This window comes from Rana temporaria, chromosome 4, assembly GCF_905171775.1.
Source record: "Rana temporaria chromosome 4, aRanTem1.1, whole genome shotgun sequence".
In the NCBI taxonomy this organism is placed as follows: domain Eukaryota; kingdom Metazoa; phylum Chordata; class Amphibia; order Anura; family Ranidae; genus Rana; species Rana temporaria.
In genome coordinates, this window is record NC_053492.1 from 84,216,724 (window position 1) to 84,236,247 (window position 19,524).

At 43.2% G+C, this 19,524-nt stretch overlaps 1 protein-coding gene across 1 annotated transcript in view; it reads left to right on the top strand.

Moving 5' to 3' along the window:
- The window catches only part of E2F6 (E2F transcription factor 6), a 53,144-nt gene that overhangs the window by 10,835 nt on the left and 22,785 nt on the right, over nt 1-19,524 (top strand). The window contains exons 3-4 of the mRNA XM_040348579.1: nt 2,970-3,186; nt 11,544-11,702. Coding sequence (XP_040204513.1) covers nt 2,970-3,186; nt 11,544-11,702 — 376 coding nt within the window. The remainder of the gene's footprint in view (nt 1-2,969; nt 3,187-11,543; nt 11,703-19,524) is intronic.

The window sequence follows — 19,524 nt, forward strand, 5'->3', positions numbered from 1 at the left end:
ATCCAAGGCTATTGGCTACAGGTGGTCCAGTTTCTGCATGATCGCATGGGCCAAAACAATGTTAACCCTATGTCCCAAACAATGTCTGCTGGGTCTACTTCCATGGCCCGGGACTGTGATAAACACCTTCAGGAAACACTTTTTATTGCTAGAGTGACGATTTCTATTGTATGGCTGAGGGCTCTACCGCTAACAGTTCACAAATGGATAGCGGCTGTCAATCTTGCATTGCCTTATAAATAGTCATTTATATTCATAGATGATGCCCAGCTAAATATAAGATTTGGGACAGGTGGCTGGACCAAGCTTCTACCTGCTTTGTTGATGATGAATCTGAAAATGTGCGAGTTTTAACCATATGAGTTCATTGCTTTCTCTATTGTACATACGAAACACATATTACATGTTGTGTATCACTCATCTACGTGTTTTATACTCCTGATTGTAAACATGCCATTGTATTTTTCAATTGGTTTACAACATGACTGGATTTCAATACGGGAAGACTATTTTGGGGTTGCCTCCTTTTTATGGATATTCAGTTTTTTTTAAGTGGGTGCTACCATTAAAAGGTGTTTTAACTTAATGCAGAGAAAGCATTAAGGTAAAAGAAAAACTTTTTACCTTTTTTACAACCACTTTAAAGTTGAATATGAATGATGCCACTGCTATAGGTGTAGGCCATTTACGTACCTCTCAAAGTCTGTCTGGAGTACTCCCAGGATGTTGCTAAGTAAGGCCTAGTTGTTAGTGCTCACCTCCACCATCACAGAAAAGAGCTTTTTCAAACCCCTTACATGCGCTCCCCCACCCTGAGGCTGGGTTCACACTACGGTTTTCCCGTCCGTCAGCCGCATACGATTTATATGAAAAAACGTATGCGGCTGAAACGGACGGGAACGTATGGCACCGCACATATGTGCGTTTTCCATTAACATTAATGTTAAAGGAAAACGTATGCGGTTGCCATACTGTTTTAAAAACGACCGCAAAACCGTGGTTGAACACGGTTTTGCGTACGTTTAAAAAACGTTTTGCCAGCAAATCGTACGCACCCGGATGCATCCGAGTGCATACGATTTGCAATGCATTGTCTATCTCTACGTTTTCCCGTCCGGGCCCGTACGTTTTCAATACTGAAATCGTATGCGGCTGACGGACGGGAAAACCGTAGTGTGAACCCAGCCTTACACAGTAGCTCTGAGCTCATTGTTTGGGAGCTCACACCATTGATGGCAGGGAGTGAGCAGTAACGACTAGACCACACTTTGCAACGTCCGGGAAGTATTCCAGTCAGGCTTTAGGAGGTACGTATATGGTCTACTTTTATACCAAGGGCATTATTCATCTTTAGTCAGAGCTGCACAGTTTGTTTTTATCTACAGATGCCCCTCATACACATTTTTTGTAAAAGTTAATTAACCCTTTAAGTTCAAAGTTCCTTCTTTTTCTGGTCAAAGCCCATTTTACTAGTAGTGTCAGTGCTTTCTGGACAATTCAGCATCAGGCTTTAGTTGTTCAGGTTTGTAAAGTCTAGTACACACGATCAGAAAATCGGACGAAAAATACAGATTTCAAATCAATCATAGGATAATCTGATCGTTGGTACACAGCTTTGGAGAGCTGATCACAACAGTTAATCCGAAAATTGTTCGCGTTTGTCCCTTCGAATAATTTTTTTTTTTTTTTTTTTAACAATATCAGAAAGTATAATTTTTGTTTAATCAGTACAATATTCGTCCGAAAACAATCGGCAGAGAAATACCACATATGCTTGGAAACAAAAGAATATATCACAATAGAACACATTACATCACTTCCAAAATTATATTCTGTTGTACAAGAATTTTCATAAGTTTAGTAACTTTTTCATTCTCGATTTATGAGACTACAATGCAGGGGGGAGACAATTATTCGTTCAACATTATCATTGTGTGTATGAGGCTTAAGGCAGGCCATACACGGTGCACATTTATTTCCTGCAACCATGGCTGCAGGAAAGAAAATTTGCACCATTTTCCCCATCAAGCATAATAATTATGACGGGAGAAATCACTCCTGCCGAGAAAGTGTCCGATCTGCTCCCAGCGGGGGCGGGCGGGAGAAGCCTTTCCCCGCTAGGAGACAGTAATTCTCGCTAGCGGCTATAGCAAATGCTTGCGATAATTGCAAGAGAATCCGTCAGACTGGTTGTACTCAAGTTGATCGATCAACTTGGTACATTTAGCCTGCCCATTAATGGTTCGAATCTCAGTTGGTTCCTGCTGAACTGGCCAAGGTTCGAACCGTGTCTGGCTGGCAGGTATCTGGTCTTCTGTTGTTTTTAGGCTTGTTGAGTTGCTCACTCCACATATTTTATTCCTTGGGACATCCCAGTCGTTATCGATATGATAAAACCTTGTGTTTAAAGGATTGGTATGTTTGTTTTTACCCGTAAATCCTTCTTCTTTTTTTTTTTTTTTTTAGTAAATGAGATATCCTGATTTCACCCCCAGTGTCCAATCACCTTTAACATGGCAGTATAACCCATTCATTATGGATATGATGAAACCCCTTGGCTCAATTCACTAAAGACTATAACATATTCGGGTCCTGTATCCAATTATCGTATGCAGTATGGAAAACCTCAATTCACTGAAAAGCTTGGTAAATGTAGCATAAACCTGTCAAGTCAATTCACAAACTAGAAACTAAACGCACGTTAAATGAGTCGTGGTCTAGCAATGCACTATTTTACAAATATATACAATTACTAGCTGGTTAAGGAGTAGTTACCCACCATTGCTCTTAACAACCAGTGAATAATAAAAATGTAACATCTTGCAAGTATTGTTCACTGAGTGAAATTTAGTGTTCATGCCTTGGTTTTTGGATAACATCTTAGCTGCCTTGTACCGTGCACCTCTATACCTGTTGTAGTCTGCTAGTAAAATCCTCCCTTATGTTTCCTGCATTCTTCTGTTTTACAGAATCTTTGAATTTGCCGCGGCCTCGGTTTGATGTATCGCTGTTTCACCTAACCCGCAAATTTATGGACATTCTTAAGTCTGCTCCAGATGGTGTTTTGGATCTAAATGAAGTTGCTAAACTGTTGGGGGTGAGGAAAAGAAGAGTATATGATATCACCAATGTATTGGATGGTATTCAGCTTATTCAGAAGAGGTCCAAAAACTTGGTCCAATGGGTGTAAGTAGTCAAACAATTGTTCACTGTAAAAGATTGGTCCTCCGAAAATGTATAGCTCTGTATTGGATGGACTTTGACAGGTTCAATCAACTGGCAGTTTGTGAAAATGAACCTCTCGGAAGCACCTCCCTGAGAGATGTGCGCTGACCCAGCTGTGCTCATATAAAGTCTTTCAGCTTCCTTGCTGCATTCGCTGTGTATATGGCAAAATCAAATGTAGTCAGGTGATATTGCCACCTTACAGTACTCCTCAACACCTAGGAGTCCCCAATCCACTGGGGTGAAAGGAGGGCTGTATTGTTTCAACTGCATACATGAAAATGGGACTGACAGTAGTCCCCTGTATGCTGGTTTCGGGACAGAGTCCTTTCAGTTTTATTGACAGTATGGGGTTAAATGGCTAAAACCTGGAGAGTGCAAAATCTGGTGCAGCTCTGCATGGTACTCAATCGTCTTCTAACTTCAGCTTGTTCGATTTGGCTTTGACAATAAAACCTGAAAGCTCAGTTTCTATGCAGAGCTGCACCAGATTTTGCACTATATAGTTTTGGCAAATAAACCCCTATTTGCTCTCGCCACAAATTACTCCTTGTTTTACTTGAGTTTCAGTTTGCGTTGGAAGCTTAGATTTTTGAGCATAGGCTCCGACTTTCGTGAGATATAATCCTGCCCACCCGCTAGCCTCCTGTGCAATGAAAGTTCTTTTTTCGGCTATCAAACCACTCTTTGGATGGAGAAGAGACGGGAGACATCTTACTTGATAGCGGGGTTTATGCTCAAAGTTGAAAGTTTAAGCTTTCCACGATGGGGACTGCAACCAAGGTGGAAAGAGAATATAATTTTAGTAGTATAAGGAGCGAGCTAACAAGGTGAGTGAAGACTATAGCCAAAAAATGCTATGATGATGATTTTGCTGCTGCTGAAGTCAGTCCACTGGTCGTTGTCGTCTTCATTGAAACATCAGTTAGTGGATTGCGTGCTTAAATTATTGCTGTTTTTGCTTTTTGTGTAGAAAATCCTTGTAAAGCTACACATGCTGTTCTGGCAATCCTGCTCAAGTACATAACCAAGAAATGGCATCATCGTGCATAACAAAAGCATTGTGTTCTAGTTAAAAGCCTTTTAATGGGATTGATTAGTGGTTATAATGCAATCAGTTGAAGTGGAGCAGTGTTCAGGAAGATGCCTTTGTAATGATAATGGTTTTAAAAGCCATAAACGGCCAATGGGTATCTACAGGGAATAAACTAAAGCATATTAGAACATAGTGAATTCATATTCACTATGTCTGTAGCATGATTCCTGGATATCGCAGTGTAGCTAGAATGTTTGTAATGTCTATAGAGGCGTGCATTGTGTCCTTCCAGCTACTTCTTCAGGATCTCTGTCTGGCTGCTAGCAGGGCATGCTGGGGATTGTACCCAGAAAGACACCTAATTTACTGTGAGTTCTCCACACACTCGACCTATAAGTTATCCAATACTAGGGAAGGTAGAGGACTGGTGGAGGGCGTGGGCATTTATTTTTATGGATCACAGATAAAAAAAAAAAAAAATTATACTTTTCTGTAATAAATCTGAAGACAGGCTAAAAAAATCTGAGAGAAAAAGAAAATATTCATATTATGAAAATAAAAATTAATTGCTAAAAAGCTTTAAAGTAGAAGTTCACCCTAAAACTAAAATCTGTAAATCTACCGGCATTCACAATGTAAGACTAACCTTTCTAGCCCTGTAAATATTGCTATACAAACCTTTTCTGAAGCCGATCCGGTCTCCAGTGGTGGAAGCTCTGTGCAGGGGACAGCCGATAATGGCTGGAGAGTGATTGACAGTGAAAAAAAAGGGTGCAACAAATAGATAAATAACATAAGTGTAATGCAGCAAAATACCAAAATGGTGAAAATAATAGATACAGTCTATCAAAATTGTAAAAGCAATAGTATTTTCGGGTCTTCTATCCTCCAACACCGTGCCTTATGAAAAAGTGCTGCGTGCATATACAAAGTGCTTCGCCCGAAGTGACATTCATATGTGCTCACCGAATTTCTGCGGCCATAAAATGACCATCGGGCATATAAAGGGCTCTTTACTCAGGGTCCTCCCTCTTGTGAACCTCTCACGGAATCTGATCAATCCAAATCAAATGAACCTGCTCTCCATTAGTTATAAAAAAAATGTCAGTGTTTCCCTTTTTAATTGGTCCTTCAATAGGGTTTAAAACTTGAATCAGATATGGCAGGACAAACACGTAGCTTGAAGTCTCGGTACTTGTACTCCGTCTCAAAAAAGTGGTATCGGGACAACCCTACTTCTCTCTTTCTTTTAATCCTGCCGTTACCTCACTTCCTGTTCTTGGGTGACAGCCATACTGAGCAGTGTTGTCCCCCTAGGACAGGGGGGTGTTCGTATTGCATAACGCCCTTTTTTTTTTTTTTTTTTTTTTTTTTTTTAGAACTGCATAATACTTCCTTGTCTTTTCCATAATTTGGGGGTGGGGGCTTGCTAACTAATAACAGTCCAGATGAAGAGAGTACAAGTAATTTTTTTGGCTCATAAGATTTTTTTAGCTGGTTGAACAGTTTTTTGTTTTTTTCTGCACTTGAACAAATCTTATAAAACTGCAGTCTAGTTAAAGAAACCCTCAGGAGGAACCCTAGATCCCCAATGGAACTGTGGTTAACAAAGACTGTTCTAGTTAGATATAAAAGACATTATTTCCTCCCCTCACAACAGGGTGCTAGTTGTAATCTTGACTTCCAATCACCGTCCAAATCTTGCTACCGTCACCTCTGTAACCCCCTTCTTTAACAATGGTATCGCCATCATACTAATTCACTCCCTTGTTCTCTTGCATTGACTACTGCGATTTCTTCATCATTGGCCTATTTTTACACAGGCTATCCCCCTACAGTCCATTGTGATGGCGGTTGCCAGACTCGTCCAGCTTGCCAAACACTCAGTGTCTGTCACTCCCTCCCACTAAATTCTTGTCACCCAGTGAATTAAATCCAAAATACTAACAGCAACGCACAGCCATCTACAATTTGACTTCAGCTACATCACCAACTTCATCCCAAAATATCACCCAAACCGTCCTTTTCACTCCTCCAAGTATCTTCTACTCTCTAGCTCCAGAATCATCTCCTCCCATGCTTGCCTCTAGGACTTCTTCAGAGCCACTTCCATCCCCTGGAATTTCTTACCCCAATCTCTCATGCTGTCCACTGTTTAGGGAATCCCTGAAATGTTATCTCTTCAGGAAAGTCTATCCTGTCTCAGCCTAAAAACAGAACTTTGTTTTCCGTCAACTCCTCCTCACAGCTATTACGTTTGTGTATTACTTGCTCCTCCCTTTTTTATTGTAAGCTTTCATAAACAGGGCTTTCCTAGCTCGCTTGTTTTGTTTTAAACCGTGCTGTACTCTTTTGAATGAAGGAGCAGCTGAGTGGCTTGCCATCTTAAGGCTGCCATACATGGATCAAAATTTGATCGGTTCAGCAGAATTTTGATCCATGTATGAGCCAATCGACTTCTGTACAACCAGTCTGTTGTTTTTCCTAAATGATCAGTGCTGACAGCTATAGCTCCTTGCCGTCAGAACACAATAGCATAGTGGGAGTGATTTCCCCCACCCACCTCGTACAAACGGTCAGATTTTAGGTCAACAGGCGGTCATCACACAATTCCCGTCGGAAAATCTGATTGTGTGTACGTAGCCCTTGCTTTGCACCTTGGGTCTTCCCACGGCACTACCCCATGTTTTTGCTCTGCTTCGAGTGTGATATTGGACAACCATTATCTGAAGGCATGGTCATCTCAGACAGTCATTCAGTGTCCATCTGACTGTGCAGTCTGTCATCTGGAAACATCCCTATCCTCCAGAACTGAAACTTTTTCGCTTTGGAGGATCTGAGCTTAATCCTAGTCTCAGCCTTGTTTAAGCCCTAGGCTTACTGCTCCCATATTCTGACTTTGGGACCCAGGAGCAAAGCCGCACTGTGTTTTGCATTAGGGTCTTGGCTTTAGTTTATGTTGTAACACCGGCGAAACAAAGTTTATCTAATAATTTGCTAGGTCTGCTGCAGTTGCTATATGCACCTCCAGGAGGTGCAGTGATATGAAGTTATGAGTATTTGCATATGTAGAACATATACTACTGCGCTGACCCCATACAAGAATCCATTAATACTGTGAATAACTTACTTAAATCGCGTGCATAAGAAAATGTATATGTGTAATAAAATATATATATTAATAACACCAATCAACAAAATATTCTCAAAGTAAATGTAATAATACGTGGCCCTCAATGTGCAATCTCAATAAATAATACAATGCGCGCATGCGCAAAATAAAGTCCAATAAATGATGCAATGTGCGCATACACAAAATAAAGTCCAATATCTCAGACTTCCAGAAATATCTCAGAAATTCCAAGAAATAGTGCTGTGTGTTCTTTCCAGAAAATTTTGTGACTTTTCACCCTTATTTAGTGTCACCACCACCTCTAATATATTATGCGCTCACCAGATCAGGGTAAAAATACAGCATGTAATCATATCCCGGTATGTGTCTCCTTAGACTTCTAGCAGTGGTCCCATTTTTCTCCAATGCTTGTATCAGACCCAATATATGATAGAAAGGACTTTTCTCATCCACATCGGCTTCCAGTAAGATCTCTTTGCTCCCAAAAGAAAAAGCCTCATATGGTGTAGTATGTATAAAAAGGCAGTTTATTTATAAACATTAAAATGTGCACTCACATGTTATGGTGCCCAACCGGCACTAGTTTGTCCAGCGTTACTGCTCAATCTCTCCTCGACGTGCGTTCCACGGCCCAGTTGTGATGCGGTTCAGCGTGCGGAAGTGACGTATTTCCGTCTACGAAGAAATATTACCCATAGGCCTCTACGCCTCTATGCCTTCCGCACGCTGAACCGCATCACAACCGAGGAGTGGAACGCACGCCAAGGAGAGATTGAGCAGTAACACTGGACCAACTAGTGCCGGTTGGGCACCATAACATGTGAGTGCACATTTTAATGTTTATAAATAAACTGCCTTTTTATACATACTACACCATATGAGGCTTTTTCTTTTGGGAGCAAAGAGATCTTACTGGAAGCCGATGTGGATGAGAAAAGTCCTTTCTATCATATATTGGGTCTGATACAAGCATTGGAGAAAAATGGGACCACTGCTAGAAGTCTAAGGAGACACATACCGGGATATGATTACATGCTGTATTTTTACCCTGATCTGGTGAGCGCATAATATATTAGAGGTGGTGGTGACACTAAATAAGGGTGAAAAGTCACAAAATTTTCTGGCAAGAACACACAGCACTATTTCTTGGAATTTCTGAGATATTTCTGGAAGTCTGAGATATTGGACTTTATTTTGTGTATGCGCACATTGCATCATTTATTGGACTTTATTTTGCGCATGCGCGCATTGTATTATTTATTGAGATTGCACATTGAGGGCCACTTATTATTATTATTATTATTATTATTATTATTATTACATTTACTTTTGGAGAATATTTTATTGATTGGTGTTGTTAATATATATATATATTTTATTACACATATACATTTTCTTATGCACGTGATTTAAGTAAGTTATTCACAGTATTAATGAATTTTTGTATGGGGTCAGCGCAGTAGTATATGTTCAGGGTCTTGGCTTTGATGGGTCTTCTTTAACCACTTAAGGACCTCCTAACGCCGATGTACGTTGGCAGAATGGCACGGCTGGGCACAATCACGTACCTGGAGCTGAAGAACGGGAAGAGGTGTGTGTGTGTGTGTAAACACACCTTCCCCGTTCTTCACAGTGGCGCTGTCATTGATCGTCTGTTCCCTGATATAGGGAAAGGCCATCAATGACGTCACACGTCCAGCCCCGCCCCCTACAGTTAGAAACACATATGAGGTCACACTTAACCCCTTCAGCGCCCCTAGTGCTTAACTCCCAAACTGCAATTGTCATTTTCACAGTAAACAATGCATTTCTATAGCATTTTTTGCTGTGAAAATGACAATGGTCCCAAAAATGTGTCAGAATTGTCCGATGTGTCCGCCATAATGTCGCAGTCACGAAAAAATCGCTGATCGCCGCAATTGGTATTTAAAAAAAAATATATATATATATATTAATAAAAATGCAATAAGACTATCCCCTATTTTGTAAACGCTATAAATTTTGCGCAAACCGATCGATGAACGCTTATTGCGATTTTCCTTTTTTTTTTCAAAAATATGTAGAAGAATTTGTTTTGGCCTAAACTGAGGGAAAAAAAGTTTTTTTTTTTTATATATTTTTGAGGGATATTTATTATAGCAAAAAGTAAAAAATATTGAATTTTTTTTTCAAAATTGTCACTCTATTTTTGTTTATAGCGCAAAAAAGAAAAAAACACAGAGGTGATCAAATACCACCAAAAAGCTCTATTTGTGGGAAAAAAAGGACGCCATTTTTGTTTGGGAGCCACGTCGCACGACCGCGCAATTGTCAGAGCGATGCAGTGCCGAATCGCAAAAAGGGGCCTGGTCTTTTTACCTGCATATTGGTCCGGGTCTTAAGTGGTTAAACCAGTCCCATATACTAATTTTCACTCTAAGTTGTTCATGCTCGCCATTCTGATAGTAGTGGACATGAGGGTGTCGTTACTGAAATGTCCTAAGCTTACCCTGGAGATCGTCTTTAGACGTGGAAGGGCCCTTCTGCTCAATTCCTTGGTTGGTGCTCTAAATGAACTTGGTCAGGTGATTAGTCCTTGGCACTGAGGACTTGCTTGTCTAAGAATCTTTTATCCTCCCATTTTTATTTTTTTTTTTTTTTTTTTTTTTTTTTTTTTTTTTTGGACCTTTTCTGGAATTGTAACAGGGATTTTTCCCTGTGTAGCCTTACTCCAGTGATTGCTTTCTTGTTGCTATTACTTCTGCATGGCAAATTACAAATCTTCCCTGATGCTGATCCTTTTCTTATCCTAGTTGAGGACAAGGTGTTTTTGAGGGCAGGGCCTTTTTTTTTTTTTTTTTTTCTAGGGTATTTTTTTTCTTCTTTCTTTCTTTTCTCTGTCCTGCTACTCTACATTCTCTGGCAGATTTCCCTTTCGTTGTTTGCATTTATCCCTCAGCTGCCATTTCTTCTTCCTTTTTTGTACCCGCTGATGTTTCAGATGTAAGGCCAGCCATAGACAGCAACCGCCCAAGATTCTAACCTTGTATGAACAGGCTGAATGTACCAAGTGGATTAATCAACTTTGGTACAACCAGCCTGCCGGATTTTGCATGTGATTATCACTAGTATAACCGGTAGCAACAATCACTGTCTTCTCCCGCTAGGGACGGCTTCCCCTACCTCTAAAAATGGGTGGAACATGTAATCTATTCCAAAAGTGAACTTGTCCTTTTACATTGTGTCTTGTGCTACTAAGGCTGGCCATACATTATACAATTTTCTTCTATAGATTTACCAAAACCATATAATATGAGGTCAAATCTAAACACTTTCAATTAGTATGCAATCAGGCAGGCCCTTGCACTACATAGCTGAAGGTAAATCTAAAGGAAATGGAATAAGAAAATTGGATGGTGTATGGCCAGCCTAAGGAAATTAGATTTTTTGACTTGCCTGTAAAATCAATTTCTTGGAATACAGTACAGGACAAAAGTCATTTCCCTCTGCTCCTTATGATATCCATATTGCTTCCTGCAAAACTTAGATTAGCTGGAAGTAAGAGGAGTTATAGAAAAGGACTTTACAAGTAGGTAAAAAATCCTATTGTTTTAAAATGCATACAAATTCATATCTAAGTTTTTTGACTGGAGCTCTGCTTTGAGATCTAGGGGACAGGCTATACATAAATTGTATTGTTTTTCTTTACCTGCTAAGGCCCCATTCACACTTGTACGACTCTAAAGTCGTGCAACTTTGGCTTGCAACCTTGATAAAACTGTCAATGTGCGTGGCTTGGATGTGACTGGTTGTCCCGCTGCAAATTCTGACCCACTGTTGCATGTAAAACATTCAGGTACAACTTTCATGCAGCTTTTGAGAGTTAACATTGAAGTCTATCTATGACCTTCAAGCTGCATGAAAGTCAGGCCAAAGTAGAGCATAAGTTGCAGAAACTTGAAGTTGCATATATATGAATGGTTATCATTGGAAAACATGGCAAATGAATTATCATGGGACTTTGTTGTCCAAAGTCACGTGACAAGTTGCACAAGCGTGAATACCGGGGTGTAATACAAAGCAGTATCCATAGTTTGGAGTTGTGCTCATTGTGTTCAGAGCTGTATGGTCTTCTCAGCATTCTTTTTAATATAATGATTTTCATTAAAGGGGGACAAACGTGAATCACACAGGAACGGAGATCCCAGAGCAACAGCGGATCCGCAATGACATCAGCGATCTCTCGGCTATGGAGGAAGCGTTGGATGACCTAATCAAAGATTGCGCTCATCAACTCTTCCAACTAACAGATGACTGCGCAAATAAAAGATATCCTTTGTCTAATGTAACAGAACTCCCAGTCATAGAAAAATTACCAGTGGGCTTTCTACTCTAAAGTGAAAAAACAGTGCAGCGCAAATGTATAAATATTAGGGTTGTCCCGATACCACTTTTTTAAGACCAAGTACCGATACTTTTTTTCAAGTACTCGCCGATACCGAATTCCGATACTTTTTTTTTTTTTAATCTCATGCGACAGTGGCACATGTGTCAGTATTTTTTTTTTTTTTTTTTTTAATCTTTAACCACTTAAGGACCGCCTCCTGCACATATACGTCGGCAGAATGGCACGGCTGGGCACAAGCACGTATATATACGTCCTGTACTTGTACCCAGCCGTGGGTCGCGGGCGCGCTCCCGCGACCCGAAGCTCCGGGACCGAGCGTCCCGCGGACCCGATCGCCGCTCGAGTGCGGCGATCGGTCCCCGGAGCTGAAGAACGGGGAGAGCCGTGTGTAAACACGGCTTCCCCGTGCTTCACTGTGGCGGCGTATCGATCGCGTCATCCCCTTTATAGGGGAGACACGATCGATGACGTCACACCTACAGCCACACCCCCCTACAGTTGTAAACACTCACACAGTGAACCCTAACTCCTACAGCGCCCCCTGTGGTTAACTCCCAAACTGCAACTGTCATTTTCACAATAAACAATGCAATTTAAATGCATTTTTTGCTGTGAAAATGACAATGGTCCCAAAAATGTGTCAAAATTGTCCGAAGTGTCCGCCATAATGTCGCAGTCACGAAAAAAATCGCTTTTTGCCGCCATTAGTAGTAAAAAAAAATGAAAATGCAATAAAACTATCCCCTATTTTGTAAATGCTATAAATTTTGCGCAAACCAACCGATAAACAATTATTGCGATTTTTTTTTTTTTTATACCAAAAATAGGTAGAAGAATACGTATCGGCCTAAACTGAGGAAAAAAAAAAATTATATATGTTTTTGGGGGATATTTATTATAGCAAAAAGTAAAAAATATTGTTTCTTTATCGTACATCACGGGACACAGAGCGGCATTCATTACTATATGGGTTATATGGAGTACCTTCAGGTGTAGACACTGGCAATCTCAAACAGGAAATGCCCCTCCCTATATAACCCCCTCCCATAGGAGGAGTACCTCAGTTTTTCCGCCAGTGTCTTAGGTGTTAGTCATGGTTTAGCTTGCCTCCACATCCTTGGGATTAGGTGAGCTAACCGGTTCTGTCCAAAAAAGCCTCAGCGCTAAAGTGGTCAGTAACCGGACCCCAAACCCTTGGGGTATAGCCCATAATGCTTTTCTTTTTAGAGAGCTGGACCCTGGGCCCAGAACTTAGAAACCTTTGGGTGCCTAATGTTTCTGTTGCCAGAGTGCTATATGGGCCCAGGACAGTGGATCCTTCATAGGAACCCAGGGCCTGAAGGTCTAGACATCCCCACCGAGATGGGGGAAGATTGGGCCTCTTGCTTGGCAAAGTCCTGCGGCATGGAGCAGGTAAGTGAGGGGAAAACTTGCGGAACTTGGTTCTTAGCAGGTTTTTTCTGGGGGGTCACAGGGGACATGCCTAAAGTTATGCACTGCATCTGGCAAACTAGTCACATATCATAAAGATAGGATGGCTCTATATGTATTATTCCCCATAAGATGTGACCTCCCTTGTAGTGTTGGAAAAGCATTGAGTGGGGCCTGTGTGATATAAAATTATATGTGTGTGTCAGAGAGCTGTGCTTACCTGCAAGCCTCCAGGCGATGCTCCATTCAGTCTTCCTCCTCACGGCCTGCAAAGCAGGCAAAACGCTGACCTCCTCATGGTTCCAGGCTGCAGGCTGCAGTTTGCTGGAGCAGAGAGGTCCCTTCCTCCCAACCCCACCCCCCCCCTGTCGGGAGGGGCATTTCCTGTTTGAGATTGCTGGGGGGGAAGGGCGGGTCAGTGGCTTAAGGAAGGGGCGGCCCTTCCTTGTTTGTTCCATATAGCTCATTCAATACTTTGGAACTGAGGAGGAAAGACCAGAACGGCAAGCACGGGGCGCCGAGGACACACAGTGGCCAGAAAGAATATTGCAGTCTTCAGAAGACTGTTTTCAAGCCTAGGAATAGGCTGTTTCTTTTCCATCTCATAGTTTTTCTTGCAATACTACTCAGGGGGACAGAATGTTTTTTCTTTCCTAGATTTGAAAAAAAAAAAAAAAAAAAAGTGTCATCTAGGGGAGAGGAAGCATTTTTTATCCCCCAAACAGGTGTTTGGGCATTTAACTATTTATAAGTCCCAGGTACCAATAAGTAGCAGGTGTACCTCGGTATTGTACCATGGCATCAAAAAACAAGGGTACAAGAGGTGGGGATTCCCCCAGAGAGTCTGAGGTCTCGGACAAAGCTATGCCGCTGCTTTCCCCACAGGGAGCCTTGGGGCCATCGGGATCTGGGGCTGGAGCTGACGCGGGTCAGTCCAACCCTAAGATGGTCACGGAGGAGGTATTACTCACCTCTTTAAAAGAGATGCAGAAAAGCATGGGTAAAATGATAGCCGCAGCTATGCGGGGCAGTAAGCGGAATAGATCTCCGTCGCCCGAGCGCGGACCCTCAGAAGAGGAGGTCCTTTCCTCAGGGGAATTGGACGACCTCTTGGACAAGGACCAAGTAGGTTCAGGGATCGAAGATCCGGATACAGAGGAGTCTGGGGCAGTCTCCCTGAGGGAGAGCTGGTGGATTCAAGGATTGTCGGACTTGGTCCATAGGGCATTCAACTTGCCAGTACCAGATCTCCAGGTATCGACGGTTTCAGCTTTGGGCTCACTGAGGGCGCCTCAAAGCAATGCTGTGTTTCCGATCCATCCTCTATTAGAGGGAGTTTTGTTCCAAGATTGGAACAAGCCAGATAAGATCTTCTTACCACCTAAGAAGTTCTCTGTCCTATATCCTATGGAAGAAAATTTTTCCAAAAGATGGGCTACTCCTGCAGTGGACGCAGCCATCTCATGTGTTAACAAATCGTTAACATGCCCTGTAGAAAACATACAGGTGTTCAAGGATCCAGTTGATAAGCGCTTGGAAGCACTACTTAAGAACTCCTTCACTACTGCAGGGGCAGTAGTACAGCCAGCTGTGGCTGCGATTGGGGTCGCTCAAGCATTATCGGATCAATTTAAGCAGATGCTTAAACTTATTCCTGCCCAGCAGGCAGAAGAATTTTCGGATGTCCCTAAGGCCATATGTTTTACGGTAGACGCAATCAAGGATTCTATCCAGCAAGCGTCACGTTTATCGTTATCCCTTATCCATATGAGAAGACTCTTATGGTTAAAAAGCTGGGAGGCTGAGCCCCCATGCAAGAAGCTCCTGGTAGGGTTCCCCTTCCATGGAGGACGACTCTTCGGAGAAGACCTAGATAAATACATTCAGACCATTTCAAACGGCAAGAGTACTCTCTTGCCAACTAAGAAGAAGGTTCAGGGGCCTGCGTTTAAACGACAGTATTCCCCTGGGCAGGGGCCCTCTAATGCCAAGCAGTATCGACGGCCTCCTGCAAAAGCAAACTTCGGCTTCAACAGCAGATCACAAGGACAGGCTGTTAGAGGCAAAAGGCAGTGGTTTCGCAAACCAGCAAAACCAGCCCCCAAGCCAACCTTATGAAGGGGCGCCCCCACCCACGAAGGTGGGGGGAAGGCTGCGACTCTTTTCAGAGATTTGGGAAGCCAGCATTCCCGACGAGTGGGTACGGTCTTCCGTGGCCACAGGCTACAAATTAGATTTCCTAAGGTTTCCTCCTCCTCATTTCCAGGAGTCGAGGATTCCAAACGATCCGCCTCGGATTCCGGCCAGTCCTGGAACAGGGGCTGGGTTTCTACTCCAACCTATTCATCATCCAAAATCCAATGGAGATGTCAGGCCAATTTTGGACCTAAAGATGGTAAATGCATATCTAAAGATCCGCTCATTTCGGATGGAATCCGTGCGGTCAGCAGCTGCCACACTCCAGAAGGACGACTTCATGGCGTCCATAGACATAAAGGATGCCTACCTTCATGTTCCAATTTATCAGCCACATCAAAGATATCTACGCTTCATGGTGGCTTCGCGTCACTTCCAATTCGTGGCGCTTCCCTTCGGGTTGGCTACGGCCCCCCGGGTGTTCACGAAGGTCCTAGCTCCGATCCTAGCCAAGCTAAGGATCCAAGGGGTCACGATCCTAGCATACCTGGACGACCTCCTAGTCATAGACCACTCGTCTCCCGGCTTGGAGCGAGCAGTGGCCCTCACGGTCCAATACCTCGAGAGGTTCGGCTGGGTCCTAAATCGAGAAAAGTCAGCTTTCCAGCCCACAAGGCAGTTGGAATATCTCGGCATGAGATTAGACACAGAACAACAAGGAGTGTTCCTACCTCTGAGGAAGGTAAAAGCCATCAAGGAATTAATCCTACTGGTTCTAAGCAAGAAAGAACCGACTATTCGCCTATGTATGAGGTTACTAGGCAAGATGGTGGCCACGTTCGAGGCGGTACCATACGCCCAGAGCCACACTCGCATCCTACAGGCAGCCATCCTGTCAGCATGGAGCAGAAGGCCACAGGCCTTGGATATCCCGTTGCCGCTCTTATCAAGAGTCCGACAAAGTCTGTGTTGGTGGTTAGACCCTCAGAATCTACTGAAGGGGAAGTCTTTCAGCCCAGTGGCTTGGAAGATAGTGACCACAGACGCCAGCCTGACGGGCTGGGGAGCAATTTTGGATGGTTGCACTCGCCAAGGTACTTGGGCAAAGCCAGAGAAGCAGTTGCCCATCAACATCTTGGAGCTCAGAGCTGCTCGACTAGCCCTCAGGGCTTGGACGTCAAAATTGCAGGGGTTCCCGGTGAGAATTCAATCAGACAATGCCACGGCCGTGGCATACATAAATCACCAAGGGGGAACCAGGAGTCAAGCCGCTCAGAGAGAGGTGAGCTTGATTCTCCTATGGGCAGAGGCGCATGTGCCCTGCATATCGGCAATATTCATTCCAGGAGTGGACAACTTTCAGGCGGACTTCTTAAGCCGCCAGACTCTATGGCCGGGGGAATGGTCTCTGCATCCACAAGTCTTTCAAGCACTCTGCCAAAGATGGGGAGTGCCGGACGTGGATATCATGGCATCGAGACTCAACAAGAAACTAGACAGGTTCATATCCCGCTCAAGGGATCCGATGGCCTGCGGAACCGATGCGTTGGTTTGCCCTTGGCATCAGTTCAAACTTCTTTATGCGTTTCCCCCGCTCCAGTTACTACCCCGCCTGCTGCGCAGGATCCGGGTGGAACACATACCAGTCATCCTGGTAGCTCCAGCATGGCCCAGAAGGGCATGGTACTCACTCATCCTAAAGATGGTAGTGGGAGACCCTTGGACTCTTCCTCTACGGCCAGACCTGCTATCGCAAGGTCCGATCCTCCACCCTGCCTTACGGCATCTAAATTTGACGGCCTGGAAGCTGAATCCCTGATTCTCAGGGGTAGAGGTCTGTCTCAGAAAGTAGTCTCTACCCTAATCAGAGCCAGGAAACCGGTCTCTAGGGTGATTTATTACAGGGTCTGGAAGGCCTATGTAGGCTGGTGTGAGTCCAAGCGATGGCTTTCTCGCAAATTTACCATCGATAGAGTATTAAGTTTTCTCCAGCTAGGAGTGGATAAAGGATTGGCATTAAGCACAATCAAAGGACAGATTTCTGCTCTGTCAGTGTGGTTTCAGCGGCCGCTGGCCACCCACTCGCTGGTTAAGACCTTCCTTCAAGGGGTCTTACGTATTAGACCTCCAGTTAAATCCCCGCTTTGTCCGTGGGATTTAAATCTTGTTCTGTCAAGTTTACAGAAACAACCGTTTGAGCCGTTGGCTGAAATTCCTTTGGTTCTACTGACAAGGAAGTTAGTATTTTTGGTTGCCATAGTTTCCGCAAGAAGAGTTTCGGAGCTAGCGGCCTTATCCTGTAAGGAACCATATCTTGTTTTTCATAAGGACAGGGTCGTTCTCCGCCCTCATCCTTCCTTCCTACCGAAGGTCATATCCAGTTTTCATTTGAACCAGGATTTGGTATTACCATCCTTCTTCCCTAAACCTACTTCCAGAAAGGAAGGGTTGCTGCATACCTTGGATATTGTCAGGGCCATGAAGGCCTATCTTAAAGCTACAAAGAAGATCCGGAAAACAGATGTGCTGTTCATTCTACCGGATGGGCCCAAGAAGGGGCAGGCAGCTGCAAAGTCTACCATTTCTAGGTGGATTAAGCAATTAATCACTCAGGCCTACGGCTTGAAAGGGTTGCCTCCTCCAGTATCATTAAAGGCTCATTCTACTAGAGCCATGGGCGCCTCCTGGGCAGCACACCACCAGATCTCTATGGCTCAAGTTTGCAAGGCGGCAACCTGGTCTTCTGTCCACACGTTTACAAAATTCTACAAGTTGGACGTAAGAAGGAATACTGATACTGCCTTCGGGCAGGCAGTGCTGCAGGCTGCAGTTTGAGACCCTCGGATTCCGGGGGCTCCTCTTTTTTGAGTTAAATTTAAAATTTAAAATTATTTTTCTCAACTAAGTTGGATTTATTATGATTTGAGTATATCTCTAAATTAAATCCTTTTGTCTTGGAGATGTTCTCCCTCCCCTCATTGTAAGCATTGCTTTGGGACATCCCATATAGTAATGAATGCCGCTCTGTGTCCCGTGATGTACGATAAAGAAAAAGAGATTTTTTAATACAGCTTACCTGTAAAATCTTTTTCTTGGAGTACATCACGGGACACAGAGCTCCCACCCCTCTTTTTTGAGGACCATTTTGGGAGGCATACTGCTTGCTACAAAACTGAGGTACTCCTCCTATGGGAGGGGGTTATATAGGGAGGGGCATTTCCTGTTTGAGATTGCCAGTGTCTACACCTGAAGGTACTCCATATAACCCATATAGTAATGAATGCCGCTCTGTGTCCCGTGATGTACTCCAAGAAAAAGATTTTACAGGTAAGCTGTATTAAAAAATCTCTTTTTTTTTTTCAAAATTGTCGCTCTATTTTTGTTTATAGCGCAAAAACTAAAAACCGTAGATGCGATCAAATACCACCAAAAGAAAGCTCTATTTGTGGGGAAAAAAGGACGCCAATTTTGTTTGGGAGCCACGTCGCACGACCGCGCAATTGTCTGTTAAAGCGACGCAGTCCCGAACTGTAAAAACACCTTGGGTCTTTAGCCAGCATATTGGTCCGGGGCTTAAGTGGTTATCAATTTGTTTTTAATTTCTTTCCAATTTTTTTTTTCTTTTTTTTTAAGGGGGGGGGCGTGTTAGTGTTTTTTTTTTTTTTTTTTATTTTTTTTTTTTTCTATATTTTTTTTTTTTTTTTTTTTTTTTTATTCTTTTTTTTTTTTTTTTTCAGCCCTGTTGAGGGGGCTTTGGTGAGATATCAGGGGTCTTAACAGACCTCTGACATCTTCCCTTTGAGGCAGGGAAAGGGACTAGGGACACATGTTCCCCTGTCCCTTTCTCAGCTGCAAATGAAAATGAAAGGAGAGAAGACAGCGTCTTCTCTTCATTCATAAACTGAAACATTGTAAACACAGGTTACAATGTTTCAGTTATGTGAATAGACCGAGTCAGTGATCACTGACTCTGTCCATTCGGAGCAGTAAGGAGCCGGATTTACCGGCTCCTACCCCACTCTCCATCCTGACATTTCCAGGGGTGGAGGAGGAGCACGGAAGGGAAGAGAAACCTGGCGGGATACACGGCGGGAGGGAGACAGACTGCAGCAAAACGGAGGGGGGCTGGAGGAAGACACGGGACAGTCAGCGTTGATTGTGTGTGTGTGTGTGTGT